Below are 26,824 nucleotides of genomic sequence, written 5' to 3'. Positions count from 1 at the left end.
TCAGTTCAGTTCAGTTCAGTTCAGTTCAGTTCAGTTCAGTTCAGTTCAGTTCAGTTCAGTTCAGTTCAGTTCAGTTCAGTTCAGTTCAGTTCAGTTCAGTTCAGTTCAGTTCAGTTCAGTTCAGTTCAGTTCAGTTCAGTTCAGTTCAGTTCAGTTCAGTTCAGTTCAGTTCAGTTCAGTTCAGTTCAGTTCAGTTCAGTTCAGTTCAGTTCAGTTCAGTTCAGTTCAGTTCAGTTCAGTTCAGTTCAGTTCAGTTCAGTTCAGTTCAGTTCAGTTCAGTTCAGTTCAGTTCAGTTCAGTTCAGTTCAGTTCAGTTCAGTTCAGTTCAGTTCAGTTCAGTTCAGTTCAGTTCAGTTCAGTTCAGTTCAGTTCAGTTCAGTTCAGTTCAGTTCAGTTCAGTTCAGTTCAGTTCAGTTCAGTTCAGTTCAGTTCAGTTCAGTTCAGTTCAGTTCAGTTCAGTTCAGTTCAGTTCAGTTCAGTTCAGTTCAGTTCAGTTCAGTTCAGTTCAGTTCAGTTCAGTTCAGTTCAGTTCAGTTCAGTTCAGTTCAGTTCAGTTCAGTTCAGTTCAGTTCAGTTCAGTTCAGTTCAGTTCAGTTCAGTTCAGTTCAGTTCAGTTCAGTTCAGTTCAGTTCAGTTCAGTTCAGTTCAGTTCAGTTCAGTTCAGTTCAGTTCAGTTCAGTTCAGTTCAGTTCAGTTCAGTTCAGTTCAGTTCAGTTCAGTTCAGTTCAGTTCAGTTCAGTTCAGTTCAGTTCAGTTCAGTTCAGTTCAGTTCAGTTCAGTTCAGTTCAGTTCAGTTCAGTTCAGTTCAGTTCAGTTCAGTTCAGTTCAGTTCAGTTCAGTTCAGTTCAGTTCAGTTCAGTTCAGTTCAGTTCAGTTCAGTTCAGTTCAGTTCAGTTCAGTTCAGTTCAGTTCAGTTCAGTTCAGTTCAGTTCAGTTCAGTTCAGTTCAGTTCAGTTCAGTTCAGTTCAGTTCAGTTCAGTTCAGTTCAGTTCAGTTCAGTTCAGTTCAGTTCAGTTCAGTTCAGTTCAGTTCAGTTCAGTTCAGTTCAGTTCAGTTCAGTTCAGTTCAGTTCAGTTCAGTTCAGTTCAGTTCAGTTCAGTTCAGTTCAGTTCAGTTCAGTTCAGTTCAGTTCAGTTCAGTTCAGTTCAGTTCAGTTCAGTTCAGTTCAGTTCAGTTCAGTTCAGTTCAGTTCAGTTCAGTTCAGTTCAGTTCAGTTCAGTTCAGTTCAGTTCAGTTCAGTTCAGTTCAGTTCAGTTCAGTTCAGTTCAGTTCAGTTCAGTTCAGTTCAGTTCAGTTCAGTTCAGTTCAGTTCAGTTCAGTTCAGTTCAGTTCAGTTCAGTTCAGTTCAGTTCAGTTCAGTTCAGTTCAGTTCAGTTCAGTTCAGTTCAGTTCAGTTCAGTTCAGTTCAGTTCAGTTCAGTTCAGTTCAGTTCAGTTCAGTTCAGTTCAGTTCAGTTCAGTTCAGTTCAGTTCAGTTCAGTTCAGTTCAGTTCAGTTCAGTTCAGTTCAGTTCAGTTCAGTTCAGTTCAGTTCAGTTCAGTTCAGTTCAGTTCAGTTCAGTTCAGTTCAGTTCAGTTCAGTTCAGTTCAGTTCAGTTCAGTTCAGTTCAGTTCAGTTCAGTTCAGTTCAGTTACTAGAATATTGTTCAAAAAATTTATCACCAAAGAAACGCACAGATCTGATACCACATTTTAAAGCGTTTTTTCGTATTAAAAAATATCGTATTGAAATTAAAATAATTTCGTATTGACATTTTTGTGGCTTGGTTAAAATTTGACACAGATTCAAAAAAGTTCTGGCACCGATTAAAAACATAACATAACGACATTAGAACTGAAATAAAACAGGAGATTAAATCTTATTATTTACAAAAGTCATGTGTCATCTGTCGTCACTGTATGACACTGACATCTAGAGTTCTACATCGTAAATATTTACCAGCACGAATTCTAGAAATTGCTGTCCAACTCTAGAATTGTAAATATTCCTGCGTCACATTTAGCAAGTTCGTCGTGGAATTACGAGCAGTGAGGATTATTTAACATCTTTTATCAATTTCACGATTTAAAGTGTGCAGTTAAAATTTATAACCTAAAAGCTAATTAAAGCAAATATTTTAAACAAAATACATAAAAATTGCAATAAAATGAATACAATTAGAAACATACAACTTAATTTAAAAACATTATTTTTGGATAAGATATGTTACGTTATCTGCAGCTGCAAGCTTGGCATTTAAGGGCTTTAGTTAGTTTTTTGAATATCTGAATGAAGAGTCAGGATTATCATTTCTGGTGTTGCTCATCTCCGCAATAGATATAACAAATACAGAACTGACAAAATAAAAACAGAAATCTTTCAAAAAAACAGAGAAGAGGAAGTTTGATAAGAATGTCGCTTTTTCAAATGTCTCAAAGATAATCAAAAATTCTGGAAACAGTGAAACCTCTCTTTTCTGGTAAAATTAAACTTCTACTAGTGTAACTTTACTTGAAAATGACAAGATAATTTCCTATAACAAAGCAAATGCAGGTATTTTTAGCGAATTTTTTGCCAGTATAACAAGTTCTCTAAGTATAGATTTTTAAAGCATAGGACGTTTCCTGTAAGAAAAATTTCAGGCCAATAACTGTTCTGTCATCAGTCTCTAAGATTTTATGGCACCTCGTATATAAGCAAATAATGCCCTTTGCTAAGTGCTTTCCACTTAGTTGGACCACTTGTAACTTCACCAACACAAAAGAACACCTTAAATATTTTCACCGTTTACTTGTTGGGAAGATAAGCGAGCAAAAATTTTCAAATGAGTAAAGACACCCTCCGTCTTGGAGGCAGAGAACATGCGTTATAATAATTTAGTTCCGTACGCATGCTCATTGACTACAAGACGGAGGGTTGTCTCACTCGTTGGACAACTTTCCCTTGCTCCTCTCTCAAAAAATTACCTTGGAAAGGTTCTTTTAGTTTATTGACTGGGAAAACGGTAGAAATTAATTTTGCACTCTGTCTAGTTAATTATCTTTCAACTGTCAACACATTGCGACACGTAATATTAAAATCACTGTTTTTCTTGCTACAGTGACCTTTTCTTCATTCACACACTGTTTTTCTTCTCGGCTGTTAAATGCAGTGCATGCTTTGAATGGGGCAGTTCTAAGGTAGCCTTTCAACTAGGCCGGGTTAAAACAAAAACGGGTTAAAAGTTATCCGTTTCTGCGTTGCGTTCACACTAACCCACTTGAAAACGGATAAGTTTGAAAACGGGTCTCAGGGTTGGTCCGTTTTAAACCGGGTACCTTTATAAACCATCTACGAGTTAATGGAAACGCCGAAACCCGGATAACTTCTGACCCACTTGAAACAACAGCAACGTTTCAGAATTGAGATGGTGCAAAAAATAATAAACAAAATGTTCGTTGTCTATGTTGCTTCCATTGGCCTACAACGATGGACATTGAAGTATAATTGATGCAAATACTAATTTCCCTTACTACTCTGCGTACGTTTTCGAATATTTAACCTTGCATACATTTTAACCCGGCTTAGTGGGAACGATCAAAAACGGATTAAAAACAGGTCGAAGAAAAATGCCGTTTCATTGATTCACTTTGAAAGCGGATAACTTTTAACCCGGTTATGTTTTAACCCAGGCTAGTGAAAAGGCTGCCTAAGCTGCAACTCCCCATTTATGACGTATACAAATTTATATATTTGGACTAAAGAAAGGCACAAAAACTATTTTGTGAATGATTTAAATGTTTGAAAGCATAGCATAGCATAGCATAGCATAGCATAGCATAGCATTGCATAGCATAGCATAGCATAGCATAGCATAGCATAGCATAGCATAGCATAGCATAGCATAGCATAGCATAGCATAGCATAGCATAGCATAGCATAGCATAGCATAGCATAGCATAGCATAGCATAGCATAGCATAGCATAGCATAGCATATCATAGCATAGCATAGCATAGCATAGCATAGCATAGCATAGCATAGCATAGCATAGCATAGCATAGCATAGCATAGCATAGCATAGCATAGCATAGCATAGCATAGCATAGCATAGCATAGCATAGCATAGCATAGCATAGCATAGCATAGCATAGCATAGCATAGCATAGCATAGCATAGCATAGCATAGCATAGCATAGCATAGCATAGCATAGCATAGCATAGCATAGCATAGCATAGCATAGCATAGCATAGCATAGCATAGCATAGCATAGCATAGCATAGCATAGCATAGCATAGCATAGCATAGCATAGCATAGCATAGCATAGCATAGCATAGCATAGCATAGCATAGCATAGCATAGCATAGCATAGCATAGCATAGCATAGCATAGCATAGCATAGCATAGCATAGCATAGCATAGCATAGCATAGCATAGCATAGCATAGCATAGCATAGCATAGCATAGCATAGCATAGCATAGCATAGCATAGCATAGCATAGCATAGCATAGCATAGCATAGCATAGCATAGCATAGCATAGCATAGCATAGCATAGCATAGCATAGCATAGCATAGCATAGCATAGCATAGCATATTTCAAAAAAAGGAATCGACAATCGATGCATTCAAGTAGAGCCTTGGTAGCCAAGTCAGTTTTATGTCGTGGTTCAGGAGTTGTTTGCATGTCTCTATCCAGGCTCTTTCAGGGACCTAAAGACTGGGTAGAGGCACCAATCCAATACTGTGTCGTGCTAGCAGAATTTTCTGTGCATCGAAAGTTTTTATTTACGGTTCCATAATGTCCAAAGTTATCTTCACTGGGGATGGACCCCGGCCTGGCAAGAACGAAACAAGAATCATAGCTAGAATCAGTGCAGAAAAATAGGTCCCACCTATGCCAAAACTTAACGAGCTGGCCAGTTGCACTGTATCCTCGAATATTGATTAATTCAACAGTCCTGCACTCACCATTGTTGTTAAAAGTAAGGGGGTTTATTTCACTTAGCTTTGCCCTCACGTAATCTCGATAATCGACACCATATCCAGGGTAACTGCATGTAGCCCTCCAATGCGTCGAGACTGATGATACATAATCCATAACGGAGAACCCAAGTCTGAAAAACAGGTTAGACATTTCATCAGATTTTTGCATAGTGTTACAAACAAGAAATTCTAAAAGAATACATACTACAGTCTCTCTTTTTCCATCAATCTATACTCAGCCTCGTCTCCATCAGTTTTTCTTAGCCTTGTTACCGTTGTCATGAATTATACTGTACCCTGAATAAAAAAGGTACCTTAGTACATTCTTGCTATTGCCCTAGTGTAGATCCGGTACGAGGTTACTAGTGGGCACGTGGTAGGTCGCAATTGATGATTTGTCTTTCTTTTCACTCCGACATTCCGACCAGAGCAAGCGTTTTTTGTATTTGGGTAAGATTTTGTGTTTTTCAACAATATTTGTATATTCACTTATGCAATTTCTAATTTATGCAGTTATAGAACGAGCTAGTGAGTTCAGCGACCTAACAGAACGACCTAGTGAGTTTTGCGGCCTAAACAGAATGATCTAGTTCCTTCCTTCCCCTCATCTCTTTCCTACTCGTAGCTATTTCGTTTCTTACTGATTCTTCAATTAGAACTTAGCTCCCAAATAAGTTTCACAAAGGGGGGTTTCTAACCAGATGTAAATTTAAGCTAAATAGATTTCATCACATAATGATACCCTTTACTAAGCTAATCAAACTTTGAAATCAGATAAGTGTGGGAGTGGCATTGTGGAAGTTTGATTTTATATGCGTGTCCTGTGAATATGTATGTAATTTCATATGCTAAATGTTGCTGTACACCCAATAAATCCTATGAAAATTGACTAATTCTTTAAACTGGCAAATTGAAATATAATTAGTTATCACTTAATGCATGGTTGTTTTATTCCGAAATTTTTGAATGTGTTAGCATAGTTAGTCTCTTCTAGTGTTCTTTTAGGTTATGGTGAAATTTAAATAAATTTCGTTTACTGTAATTCAATCAATCTATTCTCATTCAACTGTAAATTATATCATCTGTCAATATATCTTTGAATATAGGTCTTGGACAAACCTTGAAAAATTCTTGAACACTACAAATTCATTTAAACGACTGTCACGTTATTTTTTTGGCAATTGCTAATATTTCATTACCAAATCCATTTTCAAAACCTTGGCTGTTGTAGAACACATTGTTTTATGTATACATTAAGTGCAAAAAATTTGTCTGATAATTTTTGTCACAGGAAATATTTTTGATCAAACTGAGCATGCATAATATTTACTGATTGAAGTAACGAATATCAAATGATATCTGTATCTGTATTGTTAGAAAATTTTGAAAACAATTGGTTATCCAATCTAAAAGAAATGCTAATAGAAATATCAGTCTAAACAAAAAATTACATCGTTCTCGCTGGCTTTCAAAAAACGCTGTCACTGACAGTTTGTTACTGGAAGTTTCTTGACAATTATCAAATTTTCAGTACAGAGAATCTCTTACAAGTTTCCAAAAAGTTCAATAGCATTCTTAACCTGTCACAGTTATTTGTTTATTTGCAAAACCTGAAATAGTTTTATCTTAGAAATCCAAATGACTGGTCAATATTGGCCAAAAGTTTATTTGTCTGAAAGGCCAAAAATGTTTCCGCAAATGTTTTTGCCAAAGTTCATTGTCCGTTATATTATCCGATGAAAGGTTTTGTACTTAACGTAGAATATAGACGGATCTAGACAAAATGGAAAACATTTATGATAATGTGTTAACCATTAGTAAGGATGTCACAGCCTTAATATCATACTTCAGCAAAAGGTGAAAGGGTTACAGCCCCCCAACCCTCAAAACGTTTGATCACTGGGTAAAATCTGGCACTTAAAAAAAGGCTCGGAGCCAAGCCCTGAATTTTGCTGCGCAGATTTTCTGCAAAACAGATTTTTCTGCGCAGATTTTCTTGCAAAATATTTTGCTGTTTATATTTAATGAACGAGTTGCCGATTTTGATTGTCAAAAAACATCACAAAAAGGCAAAAATCCCTGGCTTTATTTCTAAAACTGAAAAATAGTGACAATCAATGTGGAAATATAAAAAATCCTAAAAAAAAAGAAAAAGAATTGATAAAATTATATATTCACCTGTAACTATTCCAGTTAGGCTCATACTCGGAAATTGGATCGTTGTCGTAGAGTGGTTTATTTTTGAAAAGGTAATTGTTTGCCAAGGAGAAGGAAGTGACAAGAGTCCATACGAAATTAGGTTCCGAACTGAAATCGCAGTAGACGTGGTGTATGAGGCCAGTTCCATTAATAGCATAAATACCGTTATTCCTTGCACCAATGCGGTACCAATCCACACATGATGTTTTGTTTGCTAAATAAACAGCTTTAAATTAAATTTGAATCAAGAAATAATTAGTAAATGTGACATTAAATATATTTTTAAGATATATCAAAGCGGATCCAGAACAAGTCTTGAATGACTCTTCTTAAATAAAGGGGGTGAGGGGTAACATTGCCAAATAAACAATTTCTGTCGGTATTACTAAACCAAGCAATGTTCCCGTTCAATTATTGTCCATTGATATGGATGCTATTTGGTAAAGGAAGTCAGGATAAGCTAGAGAGAATTAACGAGAGGGCTTTAAGACTAGCCTATTCGGACTACACAAATTTTTTAATAAGAAACAAAGATCGATGTTGAGTACTCCAGTTTCTTAATGTTCTGCAAATTTCAATACTCATTGTTTCTCAATATTTTTCTTAATTATGATGTCATGAATGATGTTATGAAATGTTTGTGACCTTTTTTATCACGTCAAGAGATTCGCTTCCGTTCCGATGCTGTATTTAGATCTGGGAAGTATATTTTATCCCTCGTGTCTTGAGTTCTAGGCCAACAGGGCAATTTTGTTCTTGGATTTTACAAAATTTCGTTGTTCTCAGTTTTATCACGTTTTATCATGGTTTCTTTATTCTTTTGCTTCGAGTACTGAAGATTCTTAATTTTTTCTGACTGTCCAGTACTCATTTTTTATAGCCAGTTTCTTATAAAAAATGAGTATATTTCAAAGATTCGTACAAAGATTTACTTGCTCACTCAAAAGAAACTACCATACATGTCCAATTAGCTAGAATTTTAGCGCTCAAAGTTTATAAAACACTTAACAACCTTAATCCTGTTTTCATGAAAGACTATTTTGTACCCAAAACAACAGGTCATAACCTTCGACTCAAAAACACCCTTGACATCCTTGACATTCCAAAAACCACTTGGCCAAAGTACTGTTGCCAGAACTACCAATAATGGTATCAGATCAATAAGTTTTCAAGGGCCTAAAATCTGGAAGTCACTCCTGGAATCAATAAAGACAGCACAAAATACTAGACAAATTAAGAATTTGATCCCAAGGTTCTCTCAACCAGTCATATTTGTAAACAGTGAATCTACAATCTAGATTCCAATATAAACGATTACTAAACGATATCCATATATTCTCGAAACATATTCAATTTTTATTCCATACACGCGCTCGTGTTCCAATCGATAAAGAAAACCATCTGCATTCAAGCAATCCAACAATCAAAGTCCTATCAATGAAAGTACCCCAACCCCGAATCAATCCCTTTATATACCTCACGGAAATAAACTAAACAATACTCATTATTTACAACGTGTCCTCCGCAGAGTCTTCATGTTCTCTAACAGGGGGCCAGGGGGGGCGGAGTCTCTGAATAATTTTGCCGTGCCCTATAGTTCTTCACAAAAACGCCCACTTCGAGTAAATTATTACACTGATAAATTTAACCTTTTCCATTTCGTGCAATTGAAAATGTGTTTTTAAAACAATCACCCCTTGTTGCATCCCTCGTTTCTCTGGAAAATTTATGACAATGAAATACTGTTACCAATGACGCCGGAGCACGGAAGTGGTTGCCCTCGTGAAATTTTACAATTTTCATTTTTCTATCGTTTTGCCCTTTTCGGTGGTGCTTTGTCACCCCTCCTGCACACAGATCTTCCAGCATTGTTGATTGTTGCGGTATTGCTTACTAAAACATACTGTAGAGCTAATATGCACCTTACTCATTTTTTTAACTAAAAAACATCGGTTGTTATAAAACGAGAACTGGACAATCGGAAAAAAATCTAGAAATTTCAGTACCCGAAGTCAAAAATATAGAAATACTTGAATTTTGAAAGATAGCATAATACCGAAATTTCGTGAAATTCCGTGAACGTGACTTGCTCTGGTTAGCGTAAAGCATAAGACACAGAAACATTTTTTTCCCTCCCCCTTCTAAGTAAAACATTAGGACGGAAGCGAATCTCGTGACAGAAAAATCATGATAAATAGAAAACAATAGAAACATTAACAAGTTTCATCGTTTAAAGCTGCGAAATGCATTTTAGAGTGGGAGGGGCTCTAGAAAAGTGGGGGGACATCTTACGTAGTTTGCCACCATTATCTTTGATTCCACAACTTTTATATCATACTTTAGCGAAAAATGGGGGGCTACGGCCCACAGCAACCCGGCTGCGGGGTGCCTGCAAAAAAGTTACTGTTGGAAAACAACAACGACTTTTTAAATTTCCAATATCGTTTGGAAGCTGGAACTAAAGAGGTACCCAAATCTGTCAACTCAAAAATTTCGCTTAAAATGAGTCAACATAGAAATAAAGAAGGCATATGCCTTGCAAGCATAAGCAAATTGCCGTGTCTGAGTGAGCCTTGTAAAATTGCATAAATAAACAAGGGTTTGATGAAATTATCTGAGGGGAAGAGATGTCCAGCAGAATCCTCTTAAACCAGGCCATGCAAATTTTATCATGCAGCCCCCCCCCCCCCTCTAAAAATTAGATTCAATCTACCACTTTCTTTTGATGTTACTTTTTTGCAATGGTTCGCATTCGAAGACTCGAAAAATAGTTTTCGGTTTCAAAAAAATAGTATTGCTACCGCTGCACAATGGATTTTTTCTGGACTATCGAAATGCTGCACAACAAGAGAAAGGGGTAGCCTAATATAGATGTATTTCTTTCGCAACTTACAAATTCGACGCGTGGTATGAGGGGTGCTGCTCTGCGATTGCAAAAAAGCTTATATCAGGGTGAAGGCATAAAGTGGTAAGACTTTGATAGAAGTCGAAACAAACCTTGATAAACTTCCAGTTCACAGACTTGAAGATACTCTGCTCTGTCGATAAATACACTGACGTATCTCCCTAAAAGGGGTTGCTCACAATGCATTTCTTTCACTTCCCCACTTACTACGTTCTGATTTGATACGCACAATGGATTTGATCGTCCACCATTCGTTTCATCATCACCAACACTTATGTTGAATGGATTGATCCTTAATTGTCCCCAAGTTGTTCCACTTCTAATGATAACCGTTCCTACATGCACACGATTAATAAGATCAACTTGCCACCAAGGGGGAGGAGATGTTTCTGTAAATGCGCATACGTGCCATGCTCCGTTTCTGTTTCCATCGTTTCCAAACTCTGATACGAGATCTATACCGTTGTGGTTAAGTTGCGAAGACTTTTTCGATGGTTTTTTGTATGCCATGTTAGCTGTTAAAAAGATGAAGTGTTAATAACCAAGCAAATTAAATAATCTGTCTAGAATTTACATTCATATCATAAAAGGGAAACTGAAAGAATCATAGACACTTGGAATTTGAGAGATCAGTGAATGAGTTTTAATGGAATCCCCAGACAAAAACATGGTGGTCAGACAGATCGGCCGCCGTGGAGAATCCTAGTAAAAATATTGAAACGCTTACGAGACACACTCAAATTACAACTGGTCTTAAATTATGTTTGCGAGGAAATTCATGGTGCAATGCAAGTGGAAAGAAGAGCTATTTCTGGACTAGGCTTTTTCAGATGCAAACCAGGCCTAAATAAGTATCTTGATGGAATAGGAATAACAGCGACATTCATTCTTCAAGCAACGGAAATGGATAAAGGCTCAAAATTTTTAACATAAAATTCTCCATGATAAATATTCTGCCAAGGAAACGAATATTGTGCAAAAGCACACCCTGATATATTCACGTTATAGAGTATATCATGGTTTAAAAGTATATGTTTATAGATAAAAATATAGTACTCAATGCCGTATAACCAGAGATGTACACGCTTTTGATCCGAGTTTCAAGCTTGATGACATACATCTCAGAGCGTCAAGTCTTCTGTATTTTGCTTTAGGCCCCGTTCACATGGCTCCGGATTCCAATGAAAACGGATAAAAAAGTATCCGTTTTCACCTTGCGTTCACACTGCTCCGCTGCGAAAACGGAGACTTTTGAAAACGCAAAACGCAGTGTGAACACCGAAAACGGATACTTTTGAAAACGATAGCAACAACAACAACACAGCAAGATGCTTGGACCGCGACAATTTGAACAGCCTTTCTTAACATGGCTGATTCACTCGAAGTTAGTACACTATTTGGAGGAATATTAGTGGCAGTGGGTTGTTTGAAAAGCTTATTAGCAGTCGCAAGGTCTGTAAACAAGTTCGTGGCATTTTCCTTTTTATCCAGAGCGGAGCAATGTAAACGCTTCATCGTTTTCACACCGTTATCAAATGTATCCAGCGCAGTGTGAACAGGTGAAATGGATCAATATGAAAACGGATAAAAACGAATACGGAGCAATGTGAGGTGATTTTCAAGTCTTACGGCGTAAGTTGAAAATTTTACGTTCTTCCCCAACTTGCTACTCCGATTTTCACGCTAAATGCAGTCATCAGGCAACTTTTTTCATGATCAGTTAGTTAGAATCGTCACGTTCCATTTACCAATAGCGTATTTATAGTCACTCATCCCTCAAGGACAGTAAAAGAGTTTATTTTCTAATTTTTAATTACACAGTATGTCTAGATTGTAGTTGAATGCAAAAAACGAATTGTGCCGTAGAACTTATAGGTAACAGACATTGAGATGACATATGGTTGAAAGATTGTAACAAATTGATTAAATGACATTTGTATCTGTTATTAATAAACATTAATTGACTCATGGCAAAAAAGATTTGGAAACACCCAGATAGTTTGCATTGTCTTTGCAAATAGCTCTACAAGCACGCCTAATCTTGATACGTTTCCAAGATCCAGTAAAACTTTTTTCTAGCTGCATGTAGCCGACAATTAGCCCTACACTGCCCCAGGTACCGGATCAGCTTAAATTTCAAGTTCCAATATGGAGGACCGGAGCAAAGAGAGCGAAGAAACATCTAATAGTTGAATCACTTTTTTCTTCCCTCTAAACGCCTCTTTCCCAACTCTCTCCAAACTCTCTCCAAACTCTCTCCAAACTCTCTCCAAACTCTCTCCAAACTCTCTCCAAACTCTCTCCAAACTCTCTCCAAACTCTCTCCAAACTCTCTCCAAACTCTCTCCAAACTCTCTCCAAACTCTCTCCAAACTCTCTCCAAACTCTCTCCAAACTCTCTCCAAACTCTCTCCAAACTCTCTCCAAACTCTCTCCAAACTCTCTCCAAACTCTCTCCTCTAGTCTTTAAATCCCGCACTTAAATTTGCGTGGCTTTAGCACTCAGTGTAATTTATTCAGAAAGAACGTTATTGTTCTTTCTTTCATTGCATTTTCGATCCGTGAGCGCCAGGTATAAACACTTCTAGATATTCTATATGATTTTTATAATTCCAACGAGAATACTACTGTATCAAGTTAGACTTCACGTCGAACTGATAATAAAATTTAACCTGTTGAGGGATGTAAGAAAACTGTTTTTCTGTTCCATAATCACCCAAGCTTTATAGGACTAATTGCATTAGTTAAAATGCATCTTCCAACTCTATCGTACCGAGGGTACGATGAAGTTCTCGATTCTCCTCTTCAAATGTGGATAGAGACAGAACAATAATATTCCAATTTGTTTCGTATCCAAAAAGCTGAGTACGTCAAACTTACCATCATGCTATGATTTTTAAATAGGGAGTTTATTAAATCGCAAATATTTGTTCTATCATTCTAAATCTGATGTTTTTTGTTATTTATTCAAACCTGAATATATTGTCAAAAAGTTTTGTCTGTATATTCTTCGGATTTCATTGGACATTCAAGCTTTTCGCATAATGCAATTATTTACAATTTACTCAGCCTTGGGGAAGTCATGCTTTGGCCCGTCTCAAGCCATAGTGCATATTGGGGTTTCCAGGTCCGACAAAATGTTGATGTGCCAGACATCACTTGCCGACAAGTTCGAAAATTTGCTAACGAAGCACCCCTAGATGGCAGAAAACTACTCGTTTTTACAATGAATTTTTTTCTGGGGAGGATGTCACATCCCTCGGGCCACCTATAACGACGACCTCCATCATTTGGCTCAAGGTATTCTGAATGTGTCACCAAAGTAAGAACAGGCATCACATTTATTGAAGAATATTGTAGTATTTCGGAATAGGAAAAGCCCTTTCAAGCAGCAGCAAGCAAACTTTCCGTGAGCGATTTCATTCTGTCCCAATTTGACATGCTGTTTTTATCATGGCAAAGAATCAACAATTTGGAAGCCGGTTCCACTCATTTGGAGTTGAAAATCACATAAACTATGTGTTACGAAGATCGAATGCTGCATTGGGTAATTTCCAGCGTTTCATTTTTCTTCTTGATTGAATTTCCAATTTTTTATATATCAAACGTCTTTCTATTACTCTTTCTGTGTTCACCTTGTCTTTTTAGCAACATATAAAAATCTAGCGACACTAATAAAGAATTTCGATTTATTATGTGCAATTATCATTTCACCAAATGTGCAGTTGAATTAAGGTATTATTTAGGAACTTTAGATCCTGCAACTCGATCAAAAGAGGTTCAAAAATAAGGAACTTCAGAACTAGGCTTTGAGCTAGGCTTCTAAAAAACCGTTTAATACTGTTAGAAGGCAATGAAAACGTTTAAGATATTTTTAATTCTTTAGTTTAAGATACTGTCAGTAACAACAGAATATGATTTGCTCAAAAAAATTTAATGCAAATAAACTCTGCTTAGTTGCTTGGGGTAAAAATGCTTTTTGGGCAGTTTTTGAAAAAAATTTCATTTTCAAATTTTTGTGGGCTCAACTTGTTTTTTTCTACTCAAAATTTTCTACCTATGTTCAGCTCGTCTCTGGACTTAAAGCAATCTTTCAATTTTGAATACTTGGCCATAGTACTGTTGCCTAAGATAGCTTTGATGGGTATTTTCCTAAAAGGCTATATATTTCATAACTTTAAATGCGTACAATTGCCTCTGTTTTCGAATTTTCATGCTATTATCACAAAACAAGCATAACTATCATCATTTCGTCTGAATTTTCAATCTGATGGTAGCTAGCTGTAAGTTTATATGGGTAAAGGTTGTTAAGATATAACAATTTGCAAATTGAAAGTTTTCTTGAACAAAATATGGATAAAAATCCAAATTTGATTTACATGTAAACCACAGTAAATATTAATGCATATGATAATAGAATGCTAATTCGAAAAATGCAGCGGATGAAAAATTATAAAGAACGAAAACAAACCTTCATAAACTTCTAGTTCACAGACTTGAAGATTCTCTCCTCTGTCGATAAATACACTGACGTATCTCCCTAAAAGGGGTTGCCCACAATGAATTTCTTTCATTTCCCCACTTACTACGTTCTGATTTGATACGCACAATGGATTTGATCGTCCCCCATTCGTTTTGTCATCACCAACACTTATGCTGAATGGATTGATCTTTAATTGTCCAAAAGTTGTTCCACTTCTAATGATAACCATCCCTACATGCACACGATTAACAAGATCAACTTGCCACCAAGGGTGAGGAGATGTTGTTGTAATTGCACATACTTGCCATTCTCCGTTTCTGTTTCCATCGTTTCCAAACTCTGATACGAGATTTATACCGCCGAAGATATGTAGCGAAGACTGTTGCGATGGTTTTTTGTATGCCATGTTAACTGTTAAGAAGATGAAGTGTTAATAACCAAGCAAATTAAGTATACAGTAGAGAAGTTTCAGTCGTATGCAGTGAGAAAGTACAAGCTTCATATTTTTCAAGCAATTTAAAAGCAAAAACTGAATTTTCGATGCCTTCGCAAAAAGTATATAATTTAAATTTATAATATAATTCCTATTTGAAGTGATAACGAATTCGACTAACTAATCAGATATTGAAAAAATCCACTTTTAGCTCTCCTGAAAGACCTCTATCGTATCAAATTAATGCAAAACCGTTTATCAGAAATCATTTAATAATTCTATATATATATTTTCTAGTTGCATCAATAAAATATTCTACAATTCGTTCAGCCTTGCATTCTTTGTCTCAGTTTTTAAATCTAGTTCTCTTTGTCTTCTTTTTCTAGATCTTTGTTCCTCCATTACATCAAGTTGTATCATCATTATATCAGCCAAGTAGACAGTGGTTGAGCTAGAGGGGTGGGCAAAATGGACCACAGAGTCCGTCGGAGGTTTTTAGCCCCCCTCGTTGGCAGGTAATCTAGGAAACCTTTACCTTTGTTGGAGCAAAATTTTGCTCTAAGAAATTAGAAAATCGTTTCATTTCTTGCAGCTTATCCCAACAGGGCCGGCGAAACGTATTTGAAAGTGGAAGGGCCAAAATATCAAAGTCTTGAAAGGGCTTAGGAAAGGTCATGGTTGGCGGCAAGAAAATTTTTAGAATTCTGGTGTCTTAGGGATCGCCAGAAACTATATCTGAAATGAATTTTGACTGAAGGTGTCGCAAAGTCGCGTCTATTGTGATGTTGACTTGAAACAGAAAAGCTTTGCAAACTTTTAGAATAACCTCTATCATATAGCTCGTGATGAAACCTTTTTTTAGATTTTATAACTACCCGAAATAAGATGGGGGGAGAAAAATAATGAAACAAGGATTAATAAAAACTTTGAAATATGAACAGAAGAACTATCAACTAAAAAAGTTAAGCAATTCTGCACAGTTAAGATATAACTTTGTAACATCTGATCTTAACGTTTTCGGAAATTAAGTGCTTTAACAAAAATTTGAAAAACCTTCAAACTGGGCTTGTCAAAATGAGTTTGAATAGAATTTATAATTGCGTCGATATTTTCTCTTTCTTAGTAGGAATGGATTATCCAAACGATCAAACTCTGAAGTTTCCTTGAAAATACTTTTTAACAACAAATCTGCCCATACTTTATTTCTCATATCCTCAAAAAGTTCTTTCCAGCCATTTATTTTCCTTTAATAGCTGATTTCTCTCTTTTTGTAATGTTTCTGAGAAAGTTTCCGTTAACAAATAGACCCTGTTTGCCAAGTTCAGGCAATGGAAGAAACGAAATTCCATTAATTTGTGCAGGTACCATGTTAATTTGTACTAGATTTCTTGATCTATTTGACAAGCCAAGCTGTCACTCGTTGTAAAACTTAGACAATGACCGATTTCTTCGATCTAATTCCCATATTCAGTTTGATGTATGTCTTCTATGGTAAAGAAATAGCAACCAAGGTAAAGCTAAGGACACATTAAAGAGAATACTTGGCAAAGTTACTTACAGAATCATATACCACATTTATTTTCACTTTTGCCTAAAATTTTTCTTTAGCTCTGCAGAAAAGTGGGAGGGCCATGCCTCTTGAAAATTGACGGCTTGAAAAGGACTTTTTTAGAAAATTTATTGTAGCTCGTTCGATGGTGTAAATATGAAACGAATAGACAACATGTCCCATCCACTTTTTGCAATATCTCGATATACCTTTTAGTGTCTTCTGCCTTTCCTATCATTTCTGCTTCCCCAAAAGCATTTGCTGGAATTCGTAGGGCAGTCAAATTTGCATAAATTGAACATATAGCTAAGGGCTTATACGGCCGCGAGCGTGCAAAACTCTGCATTTACGACATCGAGCACCTTATGACGAACCGGTAAACAGTAATTTTCATAACTAAGTGTTTATGCTTCTATCATGTAGGCAAAGAAGGTAATCCATTTGGGTATTGGCAGATTGACATCCTAAGTATCACATTTGAAGCATTTCGTTTTGAAGTGTTTTTTCACGTTAAACATATTCATTCATGATGACAGTTCAGAAAATATTTTCTGCTTTGCTATGGGCCCTATTAAAAGAAACCTATTTGCAATATGGATATATCTAAACTAATTATGAAAATTTCAATCCAAAGTCATAAGAATAGATATAGCTTATGTTAGAGTCCCTCGTAATTTGGCAATCTGAGTTTAAGACAGTGGAAAGAGGGTTCCAACTTTGTTTTTGAGTCTAGATCATTCCAAACTTTGATTGCACAAGAAGAGATAGATTTTTGTTCCGTTGATGTTCTCAGTCGGAGTATCAACAGATCAGCACCATTGTTGTGTAGAGCGCGAGTATGGAAATCTGACAATATGGAAAAACAAACACATATGTATTCAGGGGTTTTATTGTTCAGACATTTATAGGTTTTTGCTGGTGAATAGGATTCCAGATTCCAGGCCATCCTAGTTCTTGAATCGAAGATGCTGTGAATGTATCAAAAACACCTTTTTATCATCCTTGCAATTTTCTAACGTCTTCTCCTATGTCTTACCAGATATGTCACTACTGATTGGGTGCAAATCAGAGCGTTGAGTGTTGGACTTTGTACTTTAACATTTTCTAATATTATTAAAAAAGTGTCCTTTTCCCCGTACAATTGCATGTGGCACAATTTCCAATGTCCACCATGACTGACAAACTTATAATTGCATTTTTGTAATTGAGAAGAACCAAGTTTGCACAATCTTATATAATTCACAAACAAACAATGCCAATTGGCTTACTCTTGGCAGTATTTTAAAAAAAGGTTGTGGGCTACTTGTAATGATTAATGTAACCTTTGCACCACCACTAGTATCTCAGCTATAAGGCCCATGTTAACAGTTTATTTGCAGTACTATACAATACAATGCTTCCAGGACCTTACCAACTAGTAAAATAAGGAACTCCTAAACATATAGAAACGCTAGAATATAGAGAAATTTTTTGGAAGGAGCCAGGATAATAAATAAGCTATCTATTATCATGTTGTCCTGTGAATCAGTTAATTCTGAATTCTCAGGATCTTGCTGCCAACCTACAACCCCCCCCCCCCTCCGTCAGAAGATCAAACCCCTCCACCGGAAAAGTTCTTGCACCACCACTGTCAACATATCCTTCAAAGTAGTTGTAAAGAACAAAAAAAAAGAAAAAATAAAAAAAAATTATATTGTAAAGTCTGATTTAATCGAAGCAGAGAGGAAATTTCTTTCTCTATGTGCCTCTCTAAACAAGATCATTCATTTATTTATTAATAGTTCTCAATTAACCATATAGTTACAGTCTATTTAATTATTAAACCAAAAATTCCGATAAGTAACAGAAGTAAGGATAAGCGACTTCACGCTTCAATAAGAAAGAGATTATTTATTAGAGATATTGAAAAGTCAATGCATCTGTAGTGGATTTCTGTACCTAGATCTCAATTTAAACTTTGAAGTTGAAATAACTTTTAAACGGGAAATTATGATAAAAGCATAATGCTACCTACCAGTGCAAATGAACATTCCAGCTTTGTTTATGCATTGAGTTCCTAATGGACATCCATGCACTCCTGTGGTACATTCGTCTATATCTTGAAAAAAATCACCCTACATTCAGCGTGTTTCTTATCAAAACTCACAGTGTGTGTATTCAAATGAATATATATAGCAAAGAACCTATCAATATTTTGTCGAGCCTTTATCACTTGAATTCTGAATATCAAGATTAATGTTGACCTTGAAAGCATTATTCTTAGCAAAAGAAAGAAACAGACCAACTTTGACTGCTAAAAGTTTTTAAAGAAAGAATGTTTTTAATAACATATAGAAAACGCTTTAAATTAGTCCCTTAGAAAATCCCACATTCCTTTTGCAACTGTTATTTGTAGTGGAAGCATAAGATAGATATAGCAAATATTTATTAGGGAATAATACTGCTCGAACAAGATTAAAAAAGATGAAATGGTATCTTTGCATCGAGCATTATAACGGCAATTGTCTGTGCTATCATGGCACTCATTTTTATAGGCAAAATATTACGTGCTATAGAGAATTACCTCAAGAGGCTATTAAACGGCATCGATGCCAAAGGATTTGAGAAAGGAATGAAGGAACGATAAAAATATACACGTTCTGATTGATGAAAAACGATAAGCAGGTAGCAGAATTGAAATATTTTATCCAGTTTACAAACAGGGCAGATTCACTAGAGGAGAAAGAAGTGCAGATTTACTAGAGAAAGGAAGTAACTCATGGCAAGACTATAAATGGTTTCAACAGAGGAATGAAACAAATGAACAAAGAATAAGCTTTTTTATCCCGGTAGAGAGCACCCGGCGTTTCCACTTTCATTCAGAAGTGTACCAAAGCACATCCGGTAAACCCTTGAAAATGGGGTGGTTTTCTTTAATCCTAGGACAGTGAAGCTTTAAAAAAGTGGTACATTTTGAAATTGAAAAAAATAACTGAAGAAAGGTGTATTTTTAAACCTATCGAGGTCAAGATTCCTCTTTGCTGACAGAATCTGATACGTAGAACTAGAGGTCTGAGCGTAATTTGGCCATAATCATAATTATTGTACCCCAATCGCACAACCTATATTTGTTACAAAACAACTTTTGGAAGGAACAACATGTTTCATTGTACAAAACATTCTACAATGAAAAAATGAACTGCTACCCAGACTATGGTCCTTAATCTAATTGATCAAAAGTAGCTATTACATATTTCATTATTGATTGGTTGGTTTGTCCTTTCCATCTAAAGCAATTTGTTATAAATTACTCCCACAAGAATCGATTTTCATGTTTAGAAAAGATAAGGTTATACCAAAGCACATACCACTGCAGGCGATTCCACTTCCAGCATATCCGTCGTTGCAAGTGCAGTAAAAGGAACCCACAGTGTTTGTGCACAGTGCATCTGCGTGGCAATTGTGTGTTCCATCTGTACATTCATTTATATCTAAAAAATACAAAAATCATCATAAATACATCTCACTCCAACTGTGTTTGCGCTTCGCGTCGAAGCGTCGCTTCAGCAATAACAAATTCAACAATTTATGCAATTTCTTAAACATTTACTTTCATGCTTAGAACAGGACATGCTAAACTCTATATGACATCAATCAATACAGTCGGTTCGTTAAAACGAAGCCATTTAAGTAAAATACGATAAATGTGATAAGTTTGCAAACGACCAAACTGTGATGTAAGATTAGTTGACTTGATTCTTTAGCTGGATAATTCGTTTTATCCTTACCTTAATTTGCTATTCTAAAAAAATATCTAAATTTATGTTTATGTTTCGACCACTCAGTTTTAAAAAAAAAATTATCCAAATTAGCCTTTAGAACTGAAAACATAAATTTGGCAAAGAAATGAAGAAGCATAGTTATCTGAAGTTTTTTTGGTCAAGGACTCCTCAGAGTATAAGCGTCGAATAATGAGTAAGGTTCTTGAGTCCAATTGAACATATGGCAATGTTATCATCGTCCGGGAATAAAGAACAAATGACAGCGCAGCATTAAATGTTGCTTGTATATCCAGTTTGTTTGAGTATAGTTGATGATTTTTAGCGGAAATGTGAACAAATTTTATTCATTGAGTCTTTGTTGATTTCCCACAAGGATCGAGGTATCAAGGCTAATCTATCAAGTTAGCTGTATGATTCTGCTATTTACTAACTAACCCCTTGTTTAGTGAAGTTTTAATATTTGCTGTAAATATTCTAATATAAGAGGTTCTAAATGTAGTAATTCTCTGCAAAACAAAAGCTATAGCCGAATTGCACAATTGCCTGATTAATTAGATTTTCAAAAGTTGTGCATATTCCTGTTATATTTCAGTAAGGCTTCAATGTTATTGCATTTCTGCTGTAATGAAAGGCAAAAACTGGCAAGTTGGGTAAGGGAAAAATCACGAGCGGGAAGGGGTTAATACGTGCCAAACCCAATTCTAGGTAACACGATACACAATTAGGATTTTTTGCAGTAAACTTCGACAGCAAATTTATGACATTTAAGCATTTGGTTTTATCTAGGTTTTTTAAGCATTTTAAAAATACCTGCACACGTGACACCATTTCCACTGTAGCCTCTCTGACAGTTGCAGGTGAACGAGCCAACAGCGTTTGTACAATCTGCATTGGTATGACAATTGTGTGTGGAAACTAGGCATTCATTCACATCTATAGGGAAAAAAAAATTTTGAACTGATGTAACTTTGCATGCAAATATGAAATAATGTATCTTCTAGAACAAAGGCAAATGTTGATAAAAATAAGATGCAATTTATTTAAGCTAGGGATAATCAAATACTGTAGAGACAATTCTTAACATAATGTGATCTGTTGCCCATTTGATTGTCATACAAAATGATGTTCTTTTAATATCTTTATCATTATCTTCTAAAATAACACTCTTCAAATACCATTACTGCAAATCATATATTGCAATTATACTTAAATTAACTGGAATAACTTTAGACATAAATTTACATAAAGTTGATGCTACTTTTAAAAATGAACTAATAACTGAATTTGATCAACAATATTTTATAGAAAACTCGCATTTCTTATAACATCAAAGTATCTACAATACACCTGGTTAGAATTTCTACAGCTACTAAATTTTGACAAATTAAAACGCCAGCTCAGTTTTCTTTCAAATAATAACATTGTTTTATATGACGTTTATAGGCCAATATTCAATACTTTTCGACTGGTTTCGATTCAATGTTATTATACCAAGCCAAAACAAAAAACGTTGCTTGGGAATACAAAGATGGTCCTGTTTTTCTTCATTCGCTGGGAGCTATAAATTAATATTAAGAGCGTTGACACTAATCTTCAAGAGAAAGTCTGGCAATCCCCTCTTCTTTTACAAACTATGCAAACTATGTCAGCTTTTTTTATGAAATAAGGTAATGGAATTGAAAATAAGTTTGGTCAACATTGGTTTCTTGGAAGCTGATGATATTTTATAAAAGAATTTAAGAAAAAATAAAAAATGCAACACCAGTTGCTCTGTGTTCCAAGTAACATTTGAAGGGATTGTATATTGTGTTTTGTGGCACTTTTGTCTAGGATTGTAAAAAACTTTAACACAGTATATTTTTGCTTAATAATCACGTTTGATATATATTCTGCGCATAGCATGGGAACTTAAGTATTGAGGTAGATTTACCAATACACGACTTGATGCCATCTCCACTGTAGCCTGCCCAGCACTCGCAATTGAAAGAGCCAAAGGTATTTTTGCAATATGCTTTTGTATGGCATTGGTGTGCTCCATCAAGGCATTCGTCGATATCTGGAAGTATTTGCAGCAAAAAAATATTTGCTATCTACCAAGCATTGAACAGAGCTAGAGGCTTGAGTTCTTAATAATGTAGCTTTACTCAATATCAGCAGTTTTAATGGCACATAAAAGGTGGAAAACAGGACTCTTTTACATGAGTATGCTTTTCTACCAACATCTTTAGTGTTTCAAACGTTTGATAATGCAAAAAAATAAACATAGACAGTGGCGGCACCAGCTACTACAGAGTGGGTGGTTTATGGGCGTGGTCAGCAAAATCACGCCCCTTTTGCCTCGTTTGATTGCTTTGTACCAGGTTAACTTTCTTAAAAAAATTTCATCTACCCCTACCCAGCGCTTTTTGATCCGTTTTTAGAAGAAATAGGTAGACCATGTTTTCAGAACAGTGAAGTGTAATTACCCATCCTACCACCCCTTGGCGCCGCCACTGAACATAGATATATATTGTTTTTTGCAAAGGTATTTTTTGCTTTGAGAAAGAGAATCAAGTGCTTTGATATTTAGAAACAGAAAGTTATGGCAACATATAATTCATACAAAGTTTACAGCAAAAAAACTCTAAAATTCCAGATCAATAAAAAAGGCTGGTTCCTTTCTGTGCAAACGTTGTAGTGGCAACAAATAATTGAAACGTACAAAATTTTAAAAACTCTAAAATTTCAGGCCAAATTAAAAGGGTAGTTGCAATCTTTGCAAGAAGTGAAGTTACTGCTTCTTAAACTTTCTGTTTATTAGTAGTAGCAGTTAGAACTAGTTATCTCATTGTGAGACAGCTTTTATTCAATGAAAATGTTTTGCTTTCATTTTCTTAAGGAAGACTTCTACATTAAAGTACTTATACCATCTTGTTTTCTACACTTTGTAACATTCAAATGTTGATGTGAATATATATTAATGATTTAGAACTCGTTGATAAGAAGTGAAATATTTTGGTTTCCATCCTGCCATTACCTTGTTCACAATGGATCCCTGTGTAACCTTGAAAACATTGGCAGACGAAATTCCCAATCTGGTTCGAGCATGTACCACCATTAAAACATGGAAGACTTGCACATTCATCAATATCTGTGGAAATAACTTTTTTTAAATCCAGGACGCCTTTAAAACCAATCTTGACTGAATGAAAGAATACCTAATTTAACTTAACTTGAAATTTTAAAAAGTAGAGAAAAACCTGTTACAATATATTTGACTATCTTCCTAAATTGTTTTAGGTTATGAAAAGCTTTATAATCAAACACTTTGCAAAGTGAAAAACCATGCAATTATGAAAAGCTCTAGCCCGTAGGCCAAGGTACACCGATTTAAAATGACCTCATTGAGGTTGAACTGTTATAAAAATAGATACTTGTCTTTTCAGCAAAAGGCCCTTGTTTAGTTTGATGCTATATCTTATTACAGATCATATCCAGAGTCTGGGTTAACGAGTGAATCACCCAAGACTAACGTATGAGCAAGACAATATTTCATACCGCTTTATGGTGATGTATGGTTAGCAAATAACATAAATGTAGCTCATTTATGTTGATAAGGGACTAGTCAAAATGTGCCAAGGGCTTTACCAAGTCCCATGTTAATGTGTCTACGGCAACTTGGAAAACAAAAACGTATCCGTTAGCAGTCATATCAAATAAAGTATTGCGATTTATCATAAAAACGATATAAAAACAACCCTTCAGTAGTATTTATTATCACACAACAGTTTATAGCCTGACAAGAATTTTGATCAAACAAATTATTGAGTAAAAAAACAAGACTCATACCGATATCACAAACTTTCCCTGTATATCCCTCAAGACACGTGCATTCATAATCCGAACTTTTGTTCAAGCATTGTGAAGCATGTTTACAAGGGTTGCTAGCACAGGCATCCACGTCTAGGAAAATTAAAAGATTATTCTCTTCAGGAATTTCTCTATAATTAGCTTGATAAAATTTAGTCAAAAATCGAATGCTTTGTAAAATTCTTTACCAAAATTTTCAAAATCAAAACGAAACAGATAATTAAATATTACCTAAAAAGTCCGTAGTTCTTTGGTAGAAAAATCGGACGGGCTAATGTTTTCAAATTTTCGACTTTATAATTTTCTTCTTGCATTCAACGCATAGGTAGAAACAACAGCTTTATTTCAATAACCTACCTGCCTGCTTTATACACTTGAGCTCAGGATAATGAGACTGACAATGAATGCACTCATAGAAAGGCGGGCTGCATGTATCCAGACATAAATCTTCCGGATCGCAAGGCTTCAGGCTGTTGCACGTTGGCCCAAACTTAGAAAGTTAAAAAATTGTTATTAGCAAAATATCCCAAAAATTGGCATTGCTATTCTATGCTATGCTATGCTATGCTATGCTATGCTATGCTATGCTATGCTATGCTATGCTATGCTATGCTATGCTATGCTATGCTATGCTATGCTATGCTATGCTATGCTATGCTATGCTATGCTATGCTATGCTATGCTATGCTATGCTATGCTATGCTATGCTATGCTATGCTATGCTATGCTATGCTATGCTATGCTATGCTATGCTATGCTATGCTATGCTATGCTATGCTATGCTATGCTATGCTATGCTATGCTATGCTATGCTATGCTATGCTATGCTATGCTATGCTATGCTATGCTATGCTATGCTATGCTATGCTATGCTATGCTATGCTAGCTATGCTATGCTATGCTATGCTATGCTATGCTATGCTATGCTATGCTATGCTATGCTATGCTATGCTATGCTATGCTATGCTATGCTATGCTATGCTATGCTATGCTATGCTATGCTATGCTATGCTATGCTATGCTATGCTATGCTATGCTATGCTATGCTATGCTATGCTATGCTATGCTATGCTATGCTATGCTATGCTATGCTATGCTATGCTATGCTATGCTATGCTATGCTATGCTATGCTATGCTATGCTATGCTATGCTATGCTATGCTATGCTATGCTATGCTATGCTATGCTATGCTATGCTATGCTATGCTATGCTATGCTATGCTATGCTATGCTATGCTATGCTATGCTATGCTATGCTATGCTATGCTATGCTATGCTATGCTATGCTATGCTATGCTATGCTATGCTATGCTATGCTATGCTATGCTATGCTATGCTATGCTATGCTATGCTATGCTATGCTATGCTATGTTATGTCATGGATAATTGAACAACACTTACAAGTTTATTACTGTAGTTGGTTGTTTTGAAAATCCAACCATTGGCATCCAGTAAATCGGTGCTATTATCCTGTTGCACATGCTTTTGATGAATTTCGCATGTTTTGTCTATCCATTGATAATTGTATGATGTACATTTATGGTTTTCTGCGCATTTCAATGTGCAACCTTGGTCATCAATACTGTTGAAAACAGCCAGACTGTTTCCTTGTAAGCGTTTGTCAAAAAAACAACATCAAATACAGCATCAATCATGCACGGGATACGTAGAATTCTTCCATTCACTGAAAGCAAGGAATTGAGCACCAAAAATATCCTGTAAAAAGAAGAATAAACGATTCAATTCTCTAAGTTTGTTGATGAAATTATTTCGAGAGAATTTGCGAATTATACCTATCGATGCTGCCGCATTCTCTAATTTCACTAGTTTTGTTATGTACTGGATTGTTTTTCTTACAAAGCAAAAACTAGACGCAGATTTTTTAGATCCAATTTAAATGTTCAATCAATTTTGTCAAAGCAGTTCTGATTATCAAATCGCCAAAAACCTTTTTGTTTGACTATAAAAAGCCATATTCAAATTTTTTCTTGAAAGAGTTGATATTTTTGTATATGTTACATCCTAAAATATAGATCGGGACTTTTCAAAACAACTCATTTTATAATGATACCTGATCAGATTGGAATTTATAATTAGCATATTTATGTTTGTCAGTCAATATAGAAAGAGCCTTTTGGTGCATCTTCTTTACGTTTAACATATGTTTAGTTAAAAGCCTATTTTTTTTGAGCGTAATCTGTTTGAGCATATTTTGTTATTTAAGTATAGCTTATCTTTAAAGCTTACTGCTTGAAAATTTGCAAAGCAAAAACTTACCTTAATGCTTCTTCCATTGCTTTGAGCTGGAGAAAAAACAAAAGGTTATAGTAATGAATACTTGTAAAAATATTTTAATTTTTAGCTTATATTTTTTTTAAATGCACCACTTTGCTGTTTCGTTTATCAATTACCTTTGCTGGCACTAGTTATCTTTTCTGGCACTAATTAAGAAAGAAATTGTAACTTAATTCCTGCACGAAATATATACGAAAACATTCAAATAATTCATTAAAATAGTTTTTGTGCCTCTTTATAGTCCTAATATACGTACGTTAGTATACGTACTAAATGGGGGAGTTGCTAGAACAGTCCTATTCAAATTATGCACTGCTCTGCATACACAGCATTGAACTAACACAGCCGAGAAGAAAAAGAGACAGTGAATTTCATATTACGTTTCGCAATGAGTTGAGAGTCGAAAG

The 26,824-nt window shown here is 35.5% G+C and overlaps 1 protein-coding gene across 1 annotated transcript; it reads right to left on the bottom strand.

Moving 5' to 3' along the window:
- Positions 1-4,446: 4,446 nt before the first annotated feature.
- On the bottom strand, positions 4,447-25,746 carry LOC148958144 (uncharacterized). Its single transcript, XM_089113480.1, has 12 exons — positions 25,524-25,746; positions 24,480-24,612; positions 24,102-24,215; positions 23,290-23,403; positions 22,204-22,329; positions 21,084-21,206; positions 19,860-19,982; positions 18,527-18,610; positions 14,519-14,941; positions 10,140-10,562; positions 7,122-7,356; positions 4,447-5,074 (listed from the first exon to the last, which is right to left on the bottom strand). Exons 8-12 carry the CDS (start codon positions 18,540-18,542, stop codon positions 4,663-4,665), a joined length of 1,509 nt encoding a protein of 502 aa, XP_088969606.1. The 5' UTR covers positions 18,543-18,610; positions 19,860-19,982; positions 21,084-21,206; positions 22,204-22,329; positions 23,290-23,403; positions 24,102-24,215; positions 24,480-24,612; positions 25,524-25,746; the 3' UTR covers positions 4,447-4,662.
- Positions 25,747-26,824: the final 1,078 nt, after the last annotated feature.

The sequence above is a fragment of the Rhopilema esculentum genome, chromosome 17 (assembly GCF_057945365.1).
Source record: "Rhopilema esculentum isolate cy_ngs chromosome 17, ASM5794536v1, whole genome shotgun sequence".
Lineage (NCBI taxonomy): Eukaryota > Metazoa > Cnidaria > Scyphozoa > Rhizostomeae > Rhizostomatidae > Rhopilema > Rhopilema esculentum.
The sequence above is the reverse complement of the archived record's forward strand: the minus strand, read 5'-3'. Positions and strand labels throughout refer to the sequence as shown.

Coding starts and splice junctions, on each gene's coding strand:
- LOC148958144 (XM_089113480.1), bottom strand. Junction 10,563..14,518: donor TGAACTAGAAGTTTATGAAG/GTTTGTTTTCGT, acceptor TCTTTTTAACAG/CTAACATGGCATACAAAAAA. Junction 7,357..10,139: donor TGAACTGGAAGTTTATCAAG/GTTTGTTTCGAC, acceptor CTGTTTATTTAG/CAAACAAAACATCATGTGTG.